General features: G+C 33.4%; 1 protein-coding gene across 3 annotated transcripts in view; it reads left to right on the top strand.

Annotated features, from left to right (window-relative positions):
• The window catches only part of ULK4 (unc-51 like kinase 4), a 245,889-nt gene that overhangs the window by 9,510 nt on the left and 214,026 nt on the right, over nucleotides 1-22,353 (top strand). For 2 of the 3 annotated variants that reach the window (XM_040546022.1, XM_040546023.1), the window contains 12 exons: nucleotides 1,755-1,856; nucleotides 2,699-2,782; nucleotides 3,616-3,691; nucleotides 4,298-4,393; nucleotides 6,073-6,188; nucleotides 6,314-6,386; nucleotides 8,309-8,408; nucleotides 8,904-9,008; nucleotides 11,032-11,092; nucleotides 12,932-13,113; nucleotides 13,856-13,902; nucleotides 14,672-14,750. In XM_040546022.1, coding sequence (XP_040401956.1) covers nucleotides 1,755-1,856; nucleotides 2,699-2,782; nucleotides 3,616-3,691; nucleotides 4,298-4,393; nucleotides 6,073-6,188; nucleotides 6,314-6,386; nucleotides 8,309-8,408; nucleotides 8,904-9,008; nucleotides 11,032-11,092; nucleotides 12,932-13,113; nucleotides 13,856-13,902; nucleotides 14,672-14,750 — 1,121 coding nt within the window. The remainder of the gene's footprint in view (nucleotides 1-1,754; nucleotides 1,857-2,698; nucleotides 2,783-3,615; nucleotides 3,692-4,297; nucleotides 4,394-6,072; nucleotides 6,189-6,313; nucleotides 6,387-8,308; nucleotides 8,409-8,903; nucleotides 9,009-11,031; nucleotides 11,093-12,931; nucleotides 13,114-13,855; nucleotides 13,903-14,671; nucleotides 14,751-22,353) is intronic. The other variant, XM_040546024.1, reaches the window with a different exon arrangement.

The raw sequence follows: 22,353 nt of genomic DNA, 5'->3' as shown, positions 1-22,353 counted from the left end.
AAATTTATACACATTTAAAAAAAAAAAAAAGACTAATATGAATGAGATTGAAAATGGTTCAAGGTAGCTAATTAATTGAAAATATTAATTGTGTTTGGGTTTGCTAAGGGAGATTAAATCGTACGTTCTATTTGATGAAAAGTAATGATTATTAAAAGAAATAACTCAGTGAAATACCTTTGGTCCTTGATGCATTTCACGTATCATCAACTAAGTACAAGTTGTAGGATTACAAAAATAATAAAACTCACTGAAAACGTTGGAAATTGAACTTAAACTATCTTTCATAATTGATGACATTTGTATCTCTAGTGTTTAGCATATACATTAAAAAAAAAAAATGCTGCAGACTCCATAGGGTCTAAGAGTAATTTCCATTAACTTCATGTTAAAAGTATACACAATTCAGTAAGTACTACACAGAACTGCTGCTACTGTAATTGGAGACTGCACTGCCATTAGGTATCCATTTAATAATAACTTAGGGATAGGCTTTTGTGATTTTTATTGACATGTGACTTTAATTATCCTTTTTGATGCCAGTGTTCCATTTTATTTCTAGTTTGAGGTCTGACTGTTTTGGTATTAAAGATACCAAAGAAAGAGCATTCCTTTAAGAAAGAGTGTTTCTTTTTGAAGTATGAGAGTTCCTTTGTTTTAATTCAAGAGACGTCCATGGAATGGACCACATGGCAAATGCCATGGTAAATAAGAAAACTTCAGATTTTTGTTTTTAATCTTCAGAATCTTTCAATGGTTCATGTCTTAGAGCATCTCACAGACCTCTATTTCCAAGATAATGATGTGTCATAGAGGTTACCGTTATATGGAACAATGGAATTCTTGGCAATATTTTTGTGGGAACAAAGAGAGCTTTCTCAATACTTTGCCGTCTCCTGCAGAAAGCACATACTAAAAATATTAAGACCAAAACCAGATCTTTATTCAGGAAGAAATACAAATCTAATCTCTTTCCTGTTGCCTTTCAGAACAGCTTTTTCAATTGTATGGTTCATGACCTATTGTCACTTAAAAAAAGAAATAAAAATTTGATAGCAAAAGAATCCAAAATAAGCTTTTTAAAGGACTATGGAATTTACATTTTTGCTGAGTTTGCGTAATTCTTATAGAGATTTTGGAGAAACTAGTTAGTGTTTAGTTGGAAGCTACTGTAGAAATAGGAACTGCGTATATTTTTTTCTATATCAAAACAAATTAGGGTTTTCTGAATAAACGACCATAGTCTGACATGTGATGTTTTTATAATGTTTTAATGTGTGAAAATAGGTATAACTAGTTTAGACCAGTTTACTGACTACCTTGTTTTTCTAGCAGTCTTCTAATTTTGTGGAAATTTATGTCTTAGGATATATTTTTTTAATATAAAACCGGATATAACCTAATCAGTTCTGTTATTCACATGAGAATTATGTTGGTTTAACATTATTCCCAATTTCCTTGGCTGTGTAAATTGTCAAGGTATATCAAAGCACTCTTTGCATTGATTGTATTAGAAAAGTATAGCGCAAACCAAGTTGGTTAATGGGAGTGAAGTAAACAACAAAATAGTTTCTGTAATCCTACATAATTTGAGAAAGGTATAAGAGGAAGTTACTTTCAAATTATGTTTGGTATCTCAATTTTCTTATATCTAAGTGAAGATAAACCCTAACTCACTGAAGTGTGGAGAGAAAATTAAGTGTTCTACAGAATAGATGCTGAATCAAATTTGTTACATATACTGTATTTTGTAGGCAATCCATTATACATGGCTCCAGAAGCAATAAAGGGAGAAGACTTTTCCAAATCCAGCGATCTGTGGTCCTTGGGATGTTTACTTTATGAAATGTTTTCAGGTTGTAAGTTTGTATATTTCTTTAGTATCAGTGGTAATGAAAACATATTTTGTATAAATTCTTGTTTACTTTCTAGGGAAGTTAAGGAAGAATTAAGACAGGTTTGAAAGATTTCTTGAAGAATATATTAAATTTACTTAATAGTATGGGACTCTGACAAGCAATCAATTGAAGTAATACTATTAAACTCTACTTTTGAATGAGATCTAAATATAACAATATTAACCAACTTGTATTCCTCAAATACTGTTTGAAATTGCAGCAGTATTTGCATTCTGGCAGTGTAATGTTTTTATCTTTATCAGTGTAATGTTTTTATCTTTTCATTATTAAACTCTGGGTGCATTAATCTGGCCTTTGAAGGAGAAAACTGTACCTAGAATAAAACTAGTCATTAGGCTTCCTGCAGATAAACTTAGCATTGTCTGCAGCTGGAAGGAAAACTGGAAGGAAACTGGAAAGGAAAACTGGAAGGAAAACTTCAGCATCAAACCATTACAGTGCAGTCTTCTGAAGTCTTAGATAACACACTGATCTGCTGGATCGACATATTCTGCTTAGACCTTCTCTGCTGGCTGTCTTATTGCTGATTTATACAGAGCTGTCATGGTGGCCTCCCTCAAGCCACCTTTATAACCTGTTTTGTCCTTGGCTTCTTCTGTTGTTCATGGTAGAAGAATTTAGAAAGGTTAAGAAGTGAACTTGGTAAATAGAATTCAGAGTGAAGGTGTTTATTGCTTTGGATGTTTTCTTTGGGAAATGAGCTCAACATGCATCATTGCACCTGAAAGCCATTTTGAAATCTGCTTAATCAGGGAAATAAATCTTCTGTTTGTTTGTAGGAAGACCACCATTCTTCTCAGACAACTTCTCTGAGTTAATTGAAAAGATTCTGTATGAAGATCCACTGCCACCTAGACTGGAGGGTAACAATTTGCTCTTGTTAAATATGTTAAATCAGAGTAATACTTAAGTTGGTTTTACTTTGCACTGTTTCTTCTGAAGCTCATTGCAGGCATCATTTAGCTGTTCAAAGTGAATGTTACCATTGCTTTTCATTTGCTGAGAACTTCTTCCATTAATGATGAATGTTTATTTCTCTGTTGACAAACAGGCGTATCATTTAATGTTAAGAATTAAAAATAAATGTACCTTCCAGGATGGAATCTTTGAACTCTGTCATCCTGGGCATTGGTGGTATTTATGGCGACACTTTAATATTGGTGTCCCTTTTCAGTTAGTAGCAATGAGTACAGTGCTGTAGAGTTAAAAGTGTTACTCCTTTCAATTCTAAGGGAAACTTTGTTTTCAAAGTCGATAAATTGCATTTCATAGTTCTGAGCTCTCAGAATCAGAAGCAGAGTCTTTCTCATTTAACTAAGAGTTCTGGAAACCTCTTTTGCGTAATAGGATGCAACAATAGTCCTTTTAAAACTGTCACGGCTGGTGTAAATTTCAATTAAAGCAGCTTTCAACTCTACTTTATTTTCTGCTAACAGCTGTATGATAATGGAGAGTGGTTTTTTAAGCATATAAAAAATCGAATTACTTTGGTAACCAAGTATTGTTTTTTGCTGCTTCAGAGGATCCTTTGAAATGCAGAGTTTATATTTAGAACTTCTGATGCATTCACATTTTTTCAGATGAAATTACTATTAAATTAAACAGTTCTAACACTATCTTCAGGTAAAGATTTGATCTACCTTATCATAATTGACAGTTGGTTTTGCTACCCAATACTTATATTAAGTGTTTGCAGGTTCTGCTTCTCAGAAGCCTTCTGCAGAGTTCATTAGTTTACTTGATGGCTTGCTTCAAAAGGATCCTCAAAAGAGGTAAAGCGTCTAATTGATGAGTTGTTTACATTGTCTTTTCACCTCTGGAAAAAATCACTGCTATGGTACTACATGTATACTGTTCTGTATACGACAACGCAAAAATAATTTTGATCCTCATAAAAGAACAAATTGCACTTTTTCATGCAAAGATATACAGAACGTTCTGATTAAATATAGCTTTGTGTTTTTGTAGGTGGTGTTAAATACATAACTATAACAGAGGTGATGGGTAGCTTTTTAAACTGGATGTCTTTGCCATTCCAGAGCAATGGGCTCATCTATTATATAAGGCTTTGATTTATAGGTGTTAAGTCTTAATTGTTGTATAATGTAAGATTATCATTTGCGGGGTAGTTCAAATAATTTAAATGTTGGGATTGGCTGAACAGTCTCTTTCAGTCTTCATCGCTCTGTGTTGTGTGAATGATGCATTTCAATTGAGGCAAAAAGTTTATCGTATAAGAAAACTTATTTGTTGTCCAAGTACAACTCAAAGGGATTAATTGCTTCATTGAACCTGGTGATACTAAACCTAGCCTGATATCTGTCTTTGTAGCTCTACTTTGCTGTTGTTTTTTCAGTTTGTTTGTTGCTTTTCAAAAGGCTGAATTGGACAGACCTGTTGCAGCACCCCTTCTGGAAGGGCTCTCTTGGCCATTGTGATGGTGATTCTGCAGACAGCCAGGGACCAAGCTTAAGGTACTGAATGTGCAAACAGATGTAGCATACAAATGAACCAACATTTTTACTTCTTTTTTGTTTGTTTTCCTGTGAATATTTCAATCTTTGAATTTTGCTTAGCATTTTCATGTTGTTAACTAATTGATGAATGAAATTTTACTCCATCCAATGAACAATTTGGGAGGCTTAGAAATTGCATTATCCTATTAGTGTATTAGATTACCTGTTGCTTTCAATAGTCCTTTCTCCATAGAATGTATTAACATTTTTATTTATTTTCATTGTTCATATAACAAAGATGCTCGGTAATTTGACTTCTAATACTGTTCTTCAAAAACCTTTCTAGAACCTTATGAGTCAATTTTATCTCTTTTATTGAAGTTTTTTGTTAGGTTTTGTGATGTTCTAAGGTTAATCATAAAAACAATCCATACAGTCTTAGATTTGTTTCAGCCTTGCAAATGCAGCTGACCCATATTTCTTGTTTATAGAGTAAATCTAATGTTTTTTTAAATCTGTAATACTCTTATGTATGTGGAAACACCCAACCCTTTTACGAAAACAGGCTTATACGTTAAATAGGCTTCTTCAAACGTCCATTATCTTGCTGCTTTTAATTTTTTAATTTCCAATTAGGGTGTGTTTTAATGATCTGTAGTTCTAAATATTTGAATGATACTTTAGGTTCCATCCAGGGAACAAATGTGAAAATGGTTTTATTTTAGAATGCTGAATGCTTTTGTGTTTTATCTATTTTTTTTTAAATTCTCTATTGCATTGTTCAATACCTATTTCTGGTACCAGTGCTGCAGCATTTTTGTTACTAATATTTATTCTTATTTGGGATGCTGCTCTTTGTCTTTTCATTTCATTACTACTTTCTCCAAACAGGCAGGTAATTAATCAAGATTTAAAGTTTATACCACAAAGTCGGAACTTCTTCAAGGTATTAGTAAGACGTAGGTCAACCTCTACCACAGTGTTCCTCTTTGAGGAATTCTCAGAGGAACAGAAGAATCTTTTGACCTTACTCTTGATGGTCTCCTAAGGCTTCTGAAATATACAGAGATATGCACTAATTGACAAATATGGCAAGCCTAGGACATGGGCTTGACATGGAAAAGAAGTTTTCTACTTTTTCCTTTCCAAATATGAGGCCCATTTTTTTCACAATATGGGAGAGATTAATATTAGATATTCTGGAGACCCTTCATAAAGATGAAAGTTTTATGAGCCAGTTCCATGTGAGTAGCACGGGTATAAAAAACAAAGTGCAATTAATTGCCAGGTCAGTCCTTAAGCAAAAGCTAAAAAAGGTAGTTTTTATTGACCTTAATCTAGGTTACAGACTTCATTATTAAAAGTATGGTGGTTGTGACTTTTTTTTTGTGAAAATTTAGTGGTCTCTAAAGCTTTTAATATTTCTTTATAGCTCTATTATTTTGGGGTATAAATTTATTTACTAAATTCAAAAATAAATTTTTCATTTCTTAGTATCCTCTAAGTCACTTGCCAGAAACTTATTTTTCTTTGTTGCCTTGACTAGTATAAAAAGTTTTTATAACACATATTACAATAGGATGCTGATCTATGAGAGTGACATTTAAATTGCATATTACTAATTCCAATAAATAACAGATATGATCCATCTGATTTCTTTTTTTTAAGTTGTATAATTAATATTTCCTATTAAACAGCAATGAAGACACAGTATCCTCTGTGCCTTGGAATACCAAGGAGCCAGAAGAGGCTTATAAAAATCTGTCGTCATCTACAGCGGATATTAAGCTACAAAGCAATTCCTTCAAAATAGGTAATATTTGTTATGTTATTTTGAATCATTGTGTGTCCCGTGAATTGTGTGTGTCTTACCAACGTGCTTATTTCCTGTGTTTTGTTTCTTCCTAACTTCAAGTATGACTTCATGTTCTCTTTCAGTAGAAAATCCAGCTGAGTTGCGCCCCAAAAATGCAGTTGATGGTGAATCAAATGAATCCATATTTCTTCTCAGGTATGAAAACCAAAGCAATAGTTAGAAGGCCCTTGGAAGTCTGTTTTTTTTCCCCCCTGTCTATTCAGATACTTTATTATTCTGTTTGTAATGTTTTGTTACAGTGTTTCCTTGTTTCCTTTTGAATTTTCTATCGACAGTTTAATATTAAGGTGCATTTGAAGAGCAGTTAAAACAAGGTGTGTGGCTAAAGCAATGTTTTTATGGCTTTATGAAATTGGTTCTTTCTTAACTGTGCCTAAACAGAAGACTCCACTTAGAACTTATTTCTTTGTTTAGACATGAGAATATGCTTTGAATATGGTTACTTTAGATATGAAAGAATAAATGTTCAGCTCAAGATGCGTTAATAAATTCTGCCTGTGGCTCTTCATCACAAGCTGTTGGTATTTACTAAGTACTGCACTAGGTATTAAATAAAAAATTGTGATTGATTTAAGTGATATGTTTCACTTGAGGTGTGATTCTGAAATTTGTACTAATTTACAAGCCAAGGAGGCTCTCCAAAAAAAAAGAATTTGTTCTTGTCCTCATCAAGTAGAAATATTTCAGTTTAAAATGAAACACTCTTTCAAGATTCTTATGTAACCTGAAATAGGGCTTTTATGCACGATAATGTCTACTTTTCAAGTTATTTCAGTTGGTTTAATAAAGTATTATTACTCAGCTGTGATGGAAAAATGTAAAAATGAGATAAAACCATACTTTTAGAAATTCAGAATGTCATTTGTTATTTGCCTTAGTGATTTGCTGAGAATACAGACTGCAATGGCAGTACAAACACTTGATATAAAACCAAATAATCCAAAAGTGTACTTTTAAGACCAATATATTTTATTTATGGTGAGTACACTTATTTTAATAATAAAAAGAAGAAAGGTAATAAGTAGAATTTTTAATTCTGTTTCTACTCTTTGCTTAAATGATTGAATTTCTTAAAGCTTAAATTTTAAAGCATTGAAGCGTAAGGAAGTTCCTGACCTGTCACTTGGCACCAGAATTTATTCAACTGTCAAGGTGGTTAATCAGCTTTTGACAGCGGTAGCTTCTTCTACATGTGCAAAGGGAATAGATCTTACTTATTTCAAGTAGTTTGGTTCAATGATTTCTTCTCTTGTTTTACCTGAGAAACAAACTGAGAACTGGAAAAATAGGTAAGATTTTCTGTCTTTCAAACATACATAAAAGCAAATTAGGTTCGGAAAAATGTTTGATAAATGAAGTATATGGGAACCTAAAATAATTTGTTCTGTCTATTAGGTAGAAATCATGCTTTTTTGATTTAGGAAGTGAGACTGTTTAAACTTCCAACCAGATCCATTAGGCACCAACCAGATATTTAAGCACCACTTCATTTTGCCTATTAAATTTAAGTTTCTGTCCAAAATACATAAGATACAATTTTTGACAAAATAAGGTTAAAAATGGGATCTACATTAGTCATTTGATCTTTGCTTTCAATGAGTATCTTTAATTTTGTCTTGTGATTGTATTTTTAGTTTAGTTGCTTTTTCTAATAAAAAACTGATTTGCAACTGAATATGTGTATTACTTTCTGCAAATCAAGATTCTGCAAATGTCTACTCATTTAAAGGTGTTGATTAAATCAGTGTTTCTTGACCTGCTAATTTTAATAATTCTAAAGTTGATTTTAAACATTTAAAATTTAGATTAATGTATTCTATCACAAAAGAGTTCACTAGCAGCTTTATTAAAATTGCAGAACTACAGCATTCTGTTCTCTCCTTTCTTTGTTTTCTAATTAACGGAAAGGATTTTTAAAGAGACTGAAAAACAAGCCTGCTTCACGCTCATATATGAAGATGAGACAATTTTTAATTTCCATCAGCTTACAAAGATTTGGCAGTCAGGAGAGAATGAATAACAACAAAATAAATCACAATTTCTGTCTCTTTTTATAGTTCTCGTCCTACTCCTAGAACCAGCATTACAGTAGAAGTAAGTGATGTTACTACTGCCCCAATCCAAAATTCTCATCAAAGAGATTCATGCTTGACAAAGGTGAGTAGAAAAATAATAGTGAGAGATGGTGGTATCATCACAGTTAGAATTATAGCCTGGAGTCTATAATAAAGACAAACTTCTTCCCCATCTTATAATTATAACAGAAGGGTAATTCCTACAGTAGTAGTTCATTTAGTGTGCAAAATTTTTTTTTTAAAGTTTGCAGAACTCCAGATGTAGGAGTAAATCAAGATGCTTAGTCTTCCTTTTTTTTTATTTTTTCAATGTATAGTAGAAGGTAATTGTCTTATTTCTTACCTATCTACTTTTTTAAACTTAGGTTGCAAGCTTGTGTCTGTTTCTCACGTGTATGTTTATCATAATTTTTAGTTGGGAGGCCTTATCTACTACTATATGAATGAAAAGCAATTTTAAATATATAATTGACATGGCCAAACTCTGTGGTATAACATTTAAATGAAATATTGTGGGAATAAACACATCTTCTTCTTTTGTGCAAAAGTATTTCAAAAACCTTTGTTCTTGTTCTAGGATAAAAATAGGTGCTCAAGTCAGCAGGATATGGAGTCAACATTGAAAGAGCTCATTTACACTGAATCTGATCTTATCGTGACACCAATCATTGACAATCCAAAGGTATAGCAAAATGAAATATAAGATTCAGGAACTTGTGGGTGAGGCTATTTTTGTAGATAAATCTGTAATCAGGGTGAAACTCCTTTCCTGTATTTTATAACCCTTGTTCTAAAGCAGTTCCACCTAGTCATCTGGAAAGCTCTCATGCAAGTTTTTGGCAGTCTTTTGTAACTCTATTGTATTGTTAATTTGGAGGACAGAATTATTTTGGGATTGAATAGTAATATTCAAGTAATGATTTACAAGAAACAGAATCTACTAAATGCTGTGTTCAGTGCTTTTGTAGATTTGTTTTCTGATAACTTGCTTTATTATCTATTAAATGAACACAAGGCTCAGTGTGTTTTGGTGTGCTAAAAACAAAGCTGTCCATGAAGCCGTCTAGTTTAGAAGTTAAATCTTTCCAGAATAACTTCTGTTACTCTGTAAGGTTATGAAGGTCATGATAATATTTCTAATAAGCATGAACTTTTCTGGAAAAGAAGACTTGAAGTTGTAAGAAATATCCATCCAATTTCTGTCTTACAGATTCTAACTTGAAAACTGTTTGTGATGAGTCTCTTGAGTGGAGACTGACACTTGTTTGACAGCAAAGGGAAGGCCAAAAAAGAATCAGAGCTCTGCACTGCCATCGCAGTGTAACGTGCGCCTATAGGCCCATGTGCAGTATTGGTAGAAAGAATGATAGGTTAGAGACCCTTGTCCTCCACCTATTATTTTAGTAACTTGACTTAGTAAGTGGGAGATGCAGGACTCTAACACTTTTCATTGGAAGTGATTAGCTCAGTAGAAAATTCTAATAGCCATTGCTTTAGTATAACAGTGTTTTTGTTTGTTTTAATGGAGTTCTTAATACACTCAAATTCTTGCATAGCTGGACAGAAAAACTACCCAATAATATTGTGTTTGGGTTGGGTGGCTGCCAGTGGAGAATTTCAAAGGTAATGAAACATTTGAATACCACCTTTGTGAATTCACAGCTCTGTCTCAGGACTTAGACATGAAGCCTTAACCCTTCACTGCTTCTCTTCTGACTACAATTGCAAGAGATGAGACTGGGGGGAAGTGTACATGGAGAATAATCTCTTTACCGTGGAATCCTAGGTTCAGAATTAATGCAAAGTAGCCCTCTAAATTCCATGGGCATGTAATCAGAGTCACTGCAGACTTTGCAATCTTCACATTAATGGATGACGCTGACACCTGGTAATGCTGAGGAGTTTGCAATTTAATCTCCTGTAAATGGATTGACTAGATGCTGGCAGAAGTGTAAAAGCTGAAATATCAGCTTATGTTGTAAAATTTCCCTGTGTTCTGCTAATCTGTGGAAATTAAAACCTTTTTTTTTTTTTTTAAATTAATCATATTCAGTCTGTGTGTGTAAAATCACCCTTGGGCTTTGTGTGTAAAAGGCTAAACGGCATACTGGAGTTAACTGCAGTATGCAGTCATGTTGTATATGCTTTAGTTACTGAAAATCACGCTGAAATGTTCAGTGTCTGAGCAGTCATCCCATTTGATGTACCAAAGAATGTGTTGTGGAAATAAACATACCTGACAAATGATTTATCAGTGATTGTGATTGTGTAACTTTTCATGTTCTAGAATGATCTAGTGTATGTACATGTATTTACTGTATGGCAATGAATCACTTAAACTTTTTGTGAGCTTTCAGCTGTGTATCAGACTAGATCATTTCTATAGCTTTGAGTATTCTTCTGGGCAGAAGCAAGGTAAAAATGTAAACTTAAAAAAAAATCAATGATTTTGTATTTCTGTTAAATAAAACCAAGCATTTAAGTGGAAATGCTAACAGTTGTACTCAAAACATGAAGTTAAATCTCATATATCTGCTTGAAAGAAATGCATAGCAGGAAATAATGGAAAATAGCTTAGTAATGAGCAGTGATTTGTACAGCCATCCCGTATCTCTGTTTCACATTCATGTTTTCATGTTCAATAGCTGAAAGACTTCTAGAAATGCATTAAAACTAGTTGTAATGTGTGTGTTTTGCTTTTACAGATAATGAAGCAAGTGCCAGTTAGATTTGACTTGAAAACTTTATCTATACCAGCATATTCAGGTATGGCTCTGCTGAGGTTAAGACTTCTATGTTTTGCATATGATGGTGTAACTATCCCAAGACTACAGCCTCCCTTTGTAGATTATAAGTTGTCATGGGGAGAATTCGTAATTGTTTTTCTGAAGCTAAAGTTGCAAATGTTATATTTTTAGCTAGAACAAAAATGAGTAGAATTTTCAAGTGCTAATAGTTACATATACCCTTTCTTTTTCTTTTGCACTTTTCAATTACAAGCTGATGCTCAAAAGCTTTAAAATAAGACAGCCAACACTTTTTTTTAGCATGGGAAAAACAGATTTTTTCCTTGTAATATTTTTTGTAAAAAAAAAAAAAAAAAATAGATTTTAATTGAGATATTCAGCTAAATGGATTAAAATTTGACAAAGTTGAAGAAGCAAATGAAAACAGGATGTTAAAATGTGCAGTGTTGATAAACTATAATACTTGGCAGTCACACATATAATTGTGAAATGTTCCCAGTGGATAGCATAGATTTGTGGGTGTTTTTGTTTGTTTTTGTAGTGTTTTTAACCTCTAGCAAGTCTGTTATTTCTGAAAACAAAAGGCTGCACATTGTCATGACTGTAACATTTCTTTCTTTGGAATGTTTCCTCTTGTCTATTTAAGGAAGTATTGTTAGGGTGTACTGTGCCTGAAAGTGAATGTCAGGCTAGTACTCATAGAATTCAGATAGCACCTCTTCCTAGATGTCAAAGTTCCCCTTTTCTTTCTATACAGTATGTATTTTGGACAGTTAATTTGTTGAATAAATTTAATAGTTACTAATTTGTTGAAGAAATTTCATAGTTACTACAATTAAGATTGTAGTAAAAGAAAACATCTTGTATTTGGCTAATGTCCTAGGCAAAAATGATCAGACTCAGGAACCTGAGGAGGTGGTATTTTATTTAATTTTGCATTTAAGTACCTACATTATCAGTCTGATATTCTGATATGTTTAGCTGCTATTGTGTATATTTATTTAATATGGAAGAGTGTTTTTTTGTGGTTGTAATGCTTTTAGGGTTGTAGCTTTTTTTTTCTGGTTTGTTTTTTGAAGATAGCAAATTTGATACTGTTTATCAACACTTCTTCCTTACTGTTAAAGGCAATATGGAGGAAAAAAAAAGATAAATACCTGAAATTCAAACTGCTTTTCACCTTCACTAATGTAAATTATAATTGTCTTCATTAGTCAGCGTTGCTACTTAAGCGTAAGACAGGTTTAAAATATAGCCATGCTCTTAAATATTCTGTTCTGGAGCATACCAGGATGTCAGATAAGTTGGTAGTAAATAGCTAGCCAAAACTGAGAGGATATATGATTAATAAAGTGGACTGAAACAGATAAGGAAGTCTTTGGAAAATTCTCTATTCCCATACAATGATTGCTGTGCTGAACTACAGCATTTATGCTAATCATCCTAGTGGCTGTTGACTTGTGTTCCTCTTCAAGTTATCAATGTTCTGATACTCTTACGGCTTAACCAGATAGATAACTATCTGTATGAATATTTATTTAAAAAGAAAAAAAAAGACCAGTCAAGTTTGTTGCAATTGATTCTGTGGGGATTTTGCTGACTTTTGTTAGTTTTTACCCCTACTTTGCTGTAATGAAACTGCGCGTGCTTTTTAAGAATTAGTGATGATTAACATCAAAAACTACTTTTTTTTTTTTTAAATATAGGACTAGTAAATGTTTACTTAAAGACCAAGGACTTAGGAGGGTTGAGCTTTCAAAAGTCTCTCAAGGTTTTTATTATCTTCTTATGCTTTGTATTTGTTATTTCTTTTTTGATTTCTATAATCTTTATCTACTTGTTTGCTTTTTATGGTTAGCTGAGAAGTTATCATCTATGAAAGACGTGGACTGGAATGACTTCTTGCAACAAGTGTCTTCATTGCTTGATTCCACTGAGAAGAATGCAGGAGCAGCACGTTCTAAACTGAATTTACTGTATTACCTGTGTACTGTGGCTGTCCACAAGGAAGTTGCAAGCCGGCTAATTAACTCTCAGCTGGTAAATAAAAAAGCTCTGAAGTAATCAACATGGTTTACATGCTTGCCATTGTAGCAAAAATCAGCTTCATTTAGTAATACTTCAAGAAACTATTGGTGTAATGACTAACAATAAGGCCAGTTAAGTACAAAGCAATGAAAACATTATTGAGTTCCATGTAAGCTTACCTAAAGGAGAACTGCTGGAAATTGCTGTATTCCATTGTCATTGGACAATTATTATTTTTTATTATTACAATGATCCAAGAACTGAAATGTGAATTAACAGAACATTTTAGAAATGAGTTAGTAATTATGTAGTTAATTTTTAAGTGGCCACGTGTCAAATCAATTTATTTTTTAACATTTCCCAACTACTGCTGTCTATTCTCAAAAAAAATAAATTAAATTTCTTAAATACTTGCTGGTTAATACTGTATGATAATCTGTATTTGTAGATGAAAGCATCATTTCTTCCTCTGCGTAGTGGTATTCACAAAGAAAAAATATTTTTCTCAAACTTGTACATTTAGCAATTAAAAATATATATATATATAGAAAAAACTTGATCTTTTACTCTCAGCACTTTTATTTGTAATCAATGTGTTTGGACAATATCTATAGTCTTTGTCTATAATATTTTTTGCAAATGCTATCGAAATACATTTTTAAATAGTTACTAGCATTTTGACTTTTTTTTAAGCATCAGACTCTGTCAGATCACTGAAAATCATTAACGTTTATCTATTTTCTTTAAATGATAGTTTCCAGTGTTAATACAGCAGCTGCGTGCAGCCGCCAACTGGGATATGTAAGTAACAATTATTTTAAATTAATTTTTTCAAATATGGGATTATCAATGAATTTTTTTAGGAGTTTTTTGACCTTTCGAACTGCTTGACTGGCAGTGTGTATATAACTTTGAAGTCTTTCAGTATTGAGTTAACATGCTGCTCTTTTGCCAGACTTATTATATTAAATGTCTAAAATTTTATCTAAGCGTTATATAACTTGATTTATTCAGTGATTTTAAGTAGCAATATTTGATAAACTAAGCCATGCTGTAATAGTAGTAAAATACCTGTAAGGATAGATTTTAAATGTTTGTCAGAAATATTTGAAGGTGATAGTGCCCTCTGCTGCTTGTTTAGTAAATGTTAATACTACTACAATTTTTCTTTAATGAAACGCATAAAACTGATTTGCTGATATCTACTTTATTTTTGTTTTGTCAGCCATGCTAAAAAGTTTAAAGTGATCTCTTGGGGGTTTTCTCTATTTTAAGAAAACTGAATGGGAGCATGACTTACTACTAAGACTGTAACAAATAAAGAATCTCAATTTTTCACTGCTGAAGGAAAAAAAAAATGTATATTTTTGCATGAATTTGATAAATGAATCTGAAATACTGAAATAATTTGGCATAAAAATTGAAATAAAAAATAATTTTTCAGCTGTAAATAGCACTTCAGATATTTCCTTCCCTTAGTAATCTGTAAAATATAAGCAGCAAGACAATTGTTTTGTGATATTTTTGAAGTAGTTTTTCTTCATCTACAAAAAATGTATTTCATATACAGACGTGCTAAAGTTGCTCGAGTGATTGCTTTACTGGCATTACACACATCTGAACTCAGAGAAAATGTACCTGTTTCTGAGGTAACTTTCCATTTCACTTCTTTTAACATAGTTAATGAGTTTAACGTTGTTAATGACTGTTTGTCAGTTTTTCACAGCTTTATTTTGCCCCGTACATGAAAATGGGAATATAATTAAATATGCAAACTTCTGTGTTTATTCTATGTAGTTATTGCAATCTTTACTAAACTGTGGCAGAACCACCCAAAAAGATAAAGCTCTAGCCTTTGTTTCTCTTCAGAAAAATCAAGTAGTCACTGTCATACTTCTGTGTGTGGGTAAGAATAAAAAATGTTGACTTATTTGGTTATCCTGAAATGTAATTATTAGAATAGTACAAGTGCTTCTTAGAAATCTTTTTTCCTTTTACAAAAATTTATTGAGATGGAACTTGTTTGAGATTCCTCACAATTCTTGAAGAATGTGCATAATTGAAGGAGCAAGTCATTTTCTTTGGAGAAGAAAACTATTTTGAATTGTTCGCTCATTTTTCATTCTGTGTAACTGATCTGATTTAAACAGAAATTAAAATGATCTTACTGTCCTGTTTTGTGTGTGATACATACACATATTTCATAAACTTAACAGTATTTGCTGTTTAATATCTGTTTAAGCTGTGAAGTTGACATCGTTTCTACTTCATGAGGTATAGCTAGTATTTGAATGTGAGGAAACACAACTGCTAAACTCACTTTGCAAATATGCTAACACACTTCGCAAATACAGAATAGAATAATTCAGCTGGAAGAGACCTACAAAGATCGTGTCCAACCGCCTGATCACTTCAGGGCTAACCAAGAGTTAAAGCATGTTACTGAGGGCATTGTCTAAATGCCTCTTCAACACTGACAAGCTTTAGGCATTAACCATCTTTCCAGCAAGCCTGTTCCAGTATTTGACCACCCTCGTGGTAGAGACGTTTTTCCTCAGGTTCAGTCTGAACCTCCCCTGGTGCTGCTTTGTGCTGTTCCCTCATGTCCTGTCATCAGTGACCAGGGAGCAGAGACTGGCATCTTCCTATGTGCTTCCCCTCCTCGTGCAATTGTAGAGAGCAGTGAGGTCATATGTCTTCACATTGTGCAGATCTGGCATTAGGAAAACGCTGTTACTGGTTAATAGTTAGCTGAATTGCCAAAAAAAATAAAAAAAAAATATATATATATATTTGCTGTTGTGGGCTCCTCTGTTTTTTTCCTTTAATGAATAATGCACCTTGTCATTTCATTATCTAGAATGATTATGGTCATCTTGCTATGTTGAATAACATTTAAAGTCTGTAGTAAAAGCTGCTCTCGAAACATAATTTCTATTATTGGGGGGGGGGGTTGTTTTTTATAAAGTTACAAAGTAGGGAAAGCCGGGAAGAGATGTCTAACTTTTAAAAGTTCCAGTAAAAAAAAAACAAACAACTGAGCTGACTGGCAGTCACGGTTTCCACCACAGACAATATATATCCTAGTCTGCTTTGAGTATGTAAAAGCAATAGACTAATGTTGTTTTACATTGAACTGTAATATGGTTTTATTCAAAATATTTCAAGTTTTGTGTTTTTCATATGAACATAAAATCATTCACAGAATTAATTTAGCATTTTTTAGAAATACGCATGTACTTCAAAAAGCAAGTTAAATCTGAGACCAGTGACCCACTTAAACTGAAGGACTAGAAAAGAAAATTCTCATTATCATTCTTCTATGAATTAAAATTAATTTTCATATGCATTAATTAGGAAAATTATGATACAAAACTGAATTATAATACAGTTCAAACAGCATCCACTCTGCTTACTATAGTGAATTATTTGCAGTTTGTTTCATAATAATATCCTTTAATTAAAAAAAAAATATTTTAGAATGCTTACCGTATTAGTATGAGGAAAATAATTATCAAAAAACCTAATTCCAGTGTTTTCATGTCTTCAGTGTAATTTTTGTAACTTCTCATCTCTACAGTCATGGTTCCTGCTCCCCTTCCCCTTCAAATAGCAGAATTGCTAGTTTGAACATTCCTTTGGATTGTCAGCTATTGCATGCTTTTAAAAGAGTTGGAATTATTTATAATTTTCTATCTTCTGTTTTTAAAAAAACACATTTTAAACAGTATTATGTACTGTATTAACAAATAATGCCATAGTTTATCCTCTTATATGAACCAGCTGATAGTCCAGCTGAAGTTTCTTGATGGCTGCTGTGATTTAGGAAATGTCAAAACCAAGCTGTAGCTAGTCAGAACGTAATCTAAAATGACTGCATGATCCTGTTCTTAGGAAGTCTGTAACATACAATCCCAGAACTGGAAGTCCTAAATAAATCTGGTTTTGATGGTCTTACTTAAAATAAAAATAAAATAAATTAAAAAAAATAGTCCCTTACAGATGAGTGAAGAATGGCACTACTGCCTCAATCCAAAGGGCTCTCTAATTTGACATCTCTACAGAGGCAAATGTAGGAAACCTGGAGAATGACGGAGTAATGCAAGCATGCGCTCCTATTTCTCCAACACTTGTCCTTCACCTCCTGTGATAGGCATCTCTGGGATTTTTCTGAACCAGGTATTTGAATTTATCTAGTAATCTTATGAACCCTCTTAAATGTTTTATCATCCATAACATCCTTTGGGAAGAAACTGCACAGCTAAACTATATGCTGTGTGAAGCAGTCAGTCCCTTGGTTTGGACCTGCCCTTGGTAGGCGCATTCTGAGGCCTGCCAGTTCTTACGTTGCACAGGAAGCACAAGCCTTTCATGTTCATCTTCTCTGCACCAGTTATAGTGGGGTGTTCAAGGTATCTTTATCTTTTTTTCGTTACCTCTCTTCCAGACAGGTTCTGTTTTCGTTAGTAGTTCCTCATGTCAAAGCTCTTAAAATTTTGTTCATCCTTCTTGCCGCCTTATGTTCTCTTCCAGATCCCAGTTTCATCTCTTTAAGATCAAGAACCTTATTAGGAGAACTGCATCCTCCTAATAAAATAGATACATAAGTGATTTGAATGGTAGTTGGTTTTCTATTTATTTCCTATTTTGTTCTCAGTAACTTCTAACATGGTCTGCTTTTTGGCCACTGTTGGGAAGACTTGGTCTCTTTGTGGAACTCCCTATTATAGCCTCGCTATATTCTTCCCAAGTATGAAGAGTCAGAACTCAAGAAAATACAAGACTGGAATTACTTTTACCATGTGTGTACTGTGCTATGTACAATAAATTTTCTTTCCTACTTATATTGCTCCATCACCACAGAGCAATGTTGTTCCGACAAACTTTGCAGTTCTGTTACCCCATTATTTACTCATCCATTTTTTTGTGATTTGCTACTTGTAAATGTAGCATGGGACCTACGAGAGACTCAAACAGGACAGCACTGCTGGCTATTTCACGTTAAAATGTGGATCTTTATTTCTACCCTTAGTTTCCTGTCTTTTACCCAGTTATACATTTATTTAAGGACATTTTCTCTATCTTTGAAGTTTATACTGCACCATTAATTATTTTTGTTGTTTAAATAGTTTGTTAAATAATAGCAACATTGAGTCCTGAAAAAGCAGAAAAACTTTAGGAAAGAAAGAAACCTCATCCTCATTTCACATGCTAAAATAAATGTTCATTTGCTGCAAATCAAAAGTTTTTGGTTTATTGCCCTTTGAAGAATTAATGGTTTTCCGTTTTTTTCTTTAAGGTGATCTGTGAAAAACAGTTTTCCATATGTAACCACCAGAGGTCACTAAAACACAAAATTAAAATGCAAGTAAATGCTATTTAATACTACATCTTCTGCTGGACCAGACTAGAAAAAGATATAATGGTGGAACTATGTACATCTTGATTCTGCTGATCTATTCTGAATCTCCTGATATATTCTAATGTAAATTCACTTGCAGTTAGTCTATTTCCAATTAATTGTTTTCTAGAACAATAGAATTGTTTAGAAAAAGACTGATGGTAGAATGCAGTAGGGAAATTGAACTCTTGCATATTTTTATTTGAATCAGAATCTTTCAATGAAGGTGAAGACATTTTGTGTGTAATTTCCTGTACCTGGCAGTTGCAATAAAAATTGAAGTAGTTGTTGATGCTGTATAGGTCAATTATTTTCTGACTTACCAATCGCTGTGTTTTTTTTATCTTCACGGAGTCGCCCTTTACAAATCAGAAGCATAATTTCCTCTTATTTATTCCTAGTTATCGTAGGAAGCCAGCAGAAGTTTTATCTTTGTATTTAGGATTTGAAACTGGTTCTTACAGAACTGAATGCTAATGCTTGGAAAGAAAAATCTGCTTATTCTTGATTTTAGAGAAAAATTCCTTCCATGCTCGGGTTTGCTTCCATCTATGTTTAATTTGTCCTTTTTATTAAAAGAAGCTATTGTTCTTTCCTTTCTGTGAATATTTCTACTAGATGTACACCTACTCTGATATGAAACTTCAGACTTCGCCTTTTTCATTTTAGTAGGAGGTCATAAATCAACTTCACAGAATGCCCTCATGTCAGGGAGCAATGTCCTTCTCTGTCTGGTACAGGATCAGCTTCTTCCACTGTTTGTGGTGCTGTCTGCCCCTCCTTTTTGACGCAAAAATCTAGTCATTTTCCATACCTCTTTTAAATTGGCTGATTGTAAATACCAGTTGCACACTGTGACCTAGGCAGCTCTGTCCATTTTCCTGCAGACCTGGGTCCACTGCTCTGCTGAGAGTTCAAAGGGCTCAGAGACCATGCCACAGTTTTCACGCTTGCAAGTTTCTTTGCAAAAACATTGGCTTAGAGAATTCCATGGGCAAATTAACCAACTTAATACCCCATGGAGAATGACAGAATGTCTCAGTACCACTGAGCTTAGAATGTCATTCCTTTGTCAAAGCAATGTAATCTCCTAATGTGTCCTAATCCAAAGTGAAACCACATATAATTTGAGCATTTTTATTTATGATTTTTGAAGTACAATTCGCTGGTTGTTTTCTACAACCTTCATAGCACAGCTGCGTCATTATAGGTTCAGTTTTATGGATCCTTTCTCTAGCTAGTCTGGTTGGTCTATGCGTAGAGTTTGTTCTCATTAAAATTCTTACAGAATGCCAACTTTAAGGCATGCTCCTGGCTGATCACATTGATTACTCCTGTTTCTAGCCCTATATACAACTACTTATATTGTAAGGAGATCCAAATAAAAGTATTCACTTGACCATTTATTCTCAACCTGTTTAGTTTTGATGTTTTTATTGTAAAATGATTTTTTAATCTACTCACAAACGCTCGTGATTTCAGTGTATTCTTGCCTTTTTCCTTCAATGGCACTTTGCTTGATTTACACTGATAACATATATGTAAAAATGCTACTAAAAAAAATAAATCTTTGGGTAGTAGGCATAAGCTAATCAGCTGTATAGGAGGCATATGTGCATAAAAGTACTTACATATTTGCACACACAAATGTCTGCTCTGCTATAAAATGATTGTTGAAAATTAAGGAAGACAAATAAAAGATAAACACCTGAGGTTAATTAGCTTCTGCTGGCAGAAACTCATAGAGTATGTGAGAAGTTCTTCCAAGTTTAATAGACAGAATATATAAATATAATTAATGTTAATGACAATTAGTCTGTCTTCTGTCTTACAATGGAATTCTGGATTGCTGGAGAAAATACTAAGACCTTTTGTCAGTTTCAGTTAGGGAACTGAAAAACATTGCTAATTGCAAGATTAAATTACTTTTTGCAATTTTCTCAGATTAATTGGGTGACCAAAGCAAAAGCTGTACCCTTGTAAAAGTCATTTTATTGAGATTGTTTTCATATAGCCCTTTAATTTTTCTCTGTTTTCTTCAAAAGATAAAATAGCACATTTTGTCATTAAAATGACATCAGTAGTGCTGCTGATATACCTCTTTGCAATACTCATCAATGTAATGTGTTCTTATAGCAAAAAAATCTCTTTCCTTCTACAAGACTGTAATTTTTGGGATAATAAAGAGCTATGCCCCTAGGATCCTTTTCTTCAGTCAATAAATGTATGCATCTGTAGAAGGTAAGAAGGCATCTGGCAGACTCTTGTCTGTTTTCTTTTCAATATTTCATTCAGGACTCTAAGCGTAACTTATATTCCTCCTACGTCAGTGTTATGAAACACCAAATCAGTATTCTCCTTCAGCTGCTTCTATCATAAATACAATTGTGACCTTGATTATTGAATGTGTCTGGGGGAAGCTTATTAAACAGAGAATTAAGGGGTAACATACATTGGGGGGAAAAACGGATCCTAAATTCACAGCCCTGTGAAGACTTTTGGAAGTCATTGGGCATCCAGATACTATTTTGGAGTTGAGGGAAAACAGCTTCCCAGTAAATGTTTTGAGATTTAATTCTGCTTCCCAACTCCCCAGTATGTATGTCTGAAAGTCACACACTATTGTGCAGTGGAGAGAGGAAGTGTCTTACTCTACGTACTTAAAGCTCTAAAGCAAGAACATGTTTTGGGCTCCTCATGTTATATCTCAGTATTCTAAATGTTGAGCTTTGGGCTATTTGGGTTTTGCATTTCTTTGTTTTGATGAGACTGACTTTTTTTTGTGTCAGGAATAGGCATTTCAAAAAAGTCTGGACTAATGAATCACCACTCTCAGTTGATATCCTAAGGTGATTAATCAATAGGGAGCTGACAATGATCTGAAGGAGCTTTTCTTTTTAAGTCATGCTCATTTTAACTTGGATCTGTCCTGTCACCCAGCTTGCTACACAAATGTTTGTGCCAGCACAATGGAGGAAATAACACTCAACCTTGCTGTATTGATGGTGGCACTCATAACACTGACTTAAAATGGCTGAAATTATGGTATGTGGCTCAGAGTTAGTATCTATGTGTAGTAAATAAGAACATGGCATGGATGGCTGAAGTGTGTATCCTCATTTTTTTTTAATGCTGCCCACCCACAAAGGCATCATGTAAATACTGTCAACATAGTCAATGTTGACAAAAGTAGTCAAAATTCCACAGGCAGTAAATCTTTGTGTGTTCCCTTTCTCTTTCATTTGTTCACTTATCCACCATTCAGTTCATTTGCTAGGACTAGGTGGAGAAATGAACTCATTCTCTTAAAAAAAAAAAAAAAAGTCTAGTCAGACATATTCAAAAACAATTGGATTTAGATTTACACCCTACTTCTGAAATTTTAGAACACTAAACATATCTATTTTTTCAGGAGAAAATGAGTTGAATTAAAACATGTTGTGTTCTTCTTACCTTTTGGAGTACCGAGATAATTTGTTTCATACTCAGGCAATCAGATGCTGTTAAAGGTACGAAAGTGTCAGACTCTTGAGTATTTTGAGGTAAATACTTATGTAATACTGGACATGACTTTCTATTTCTAATTATAATTTCAAAGTATTTTCTAATTGCTGTTTTCCGATCTTTTCTTTGTAATAGCTGTCTCGTGGGATTTCTGTTAGGTATTACAGGGTTTGTGGCTCAGGGTCCAGTTTTGTCCAAATCCATGCTGCCATCCCCTCAGTATTTCATCAGCCTGGGTTTTAAGGTAGAATGGGGACATCCCCACCATCATCATTTACTGGAATACTGTGTACAGTTCTAGTTAACTTCTACAGGGCCTTTATGAAATAGCGTAAAGATAATTTTGA

This window comes from Cygnus olor, chromosome 2 (assembly GCF_009769625.2).
Source record: "Cygnus olor isolate bCygOlo1 chromosome 2, bCygOlo1.pri.v2, whole genome shotgun sequence".
In the NCBI taxonomy this organism is placed as follows: Eukaryota; Metazoa; Chordata; class Aves; order Anseriformes; family Anatidae; genus Cygnus; species Cygnus olor.
Note: the sequence above shows the minus strand (reverse complement) of the source record. Positions and strands in the feature narration are given on the sequence as shown.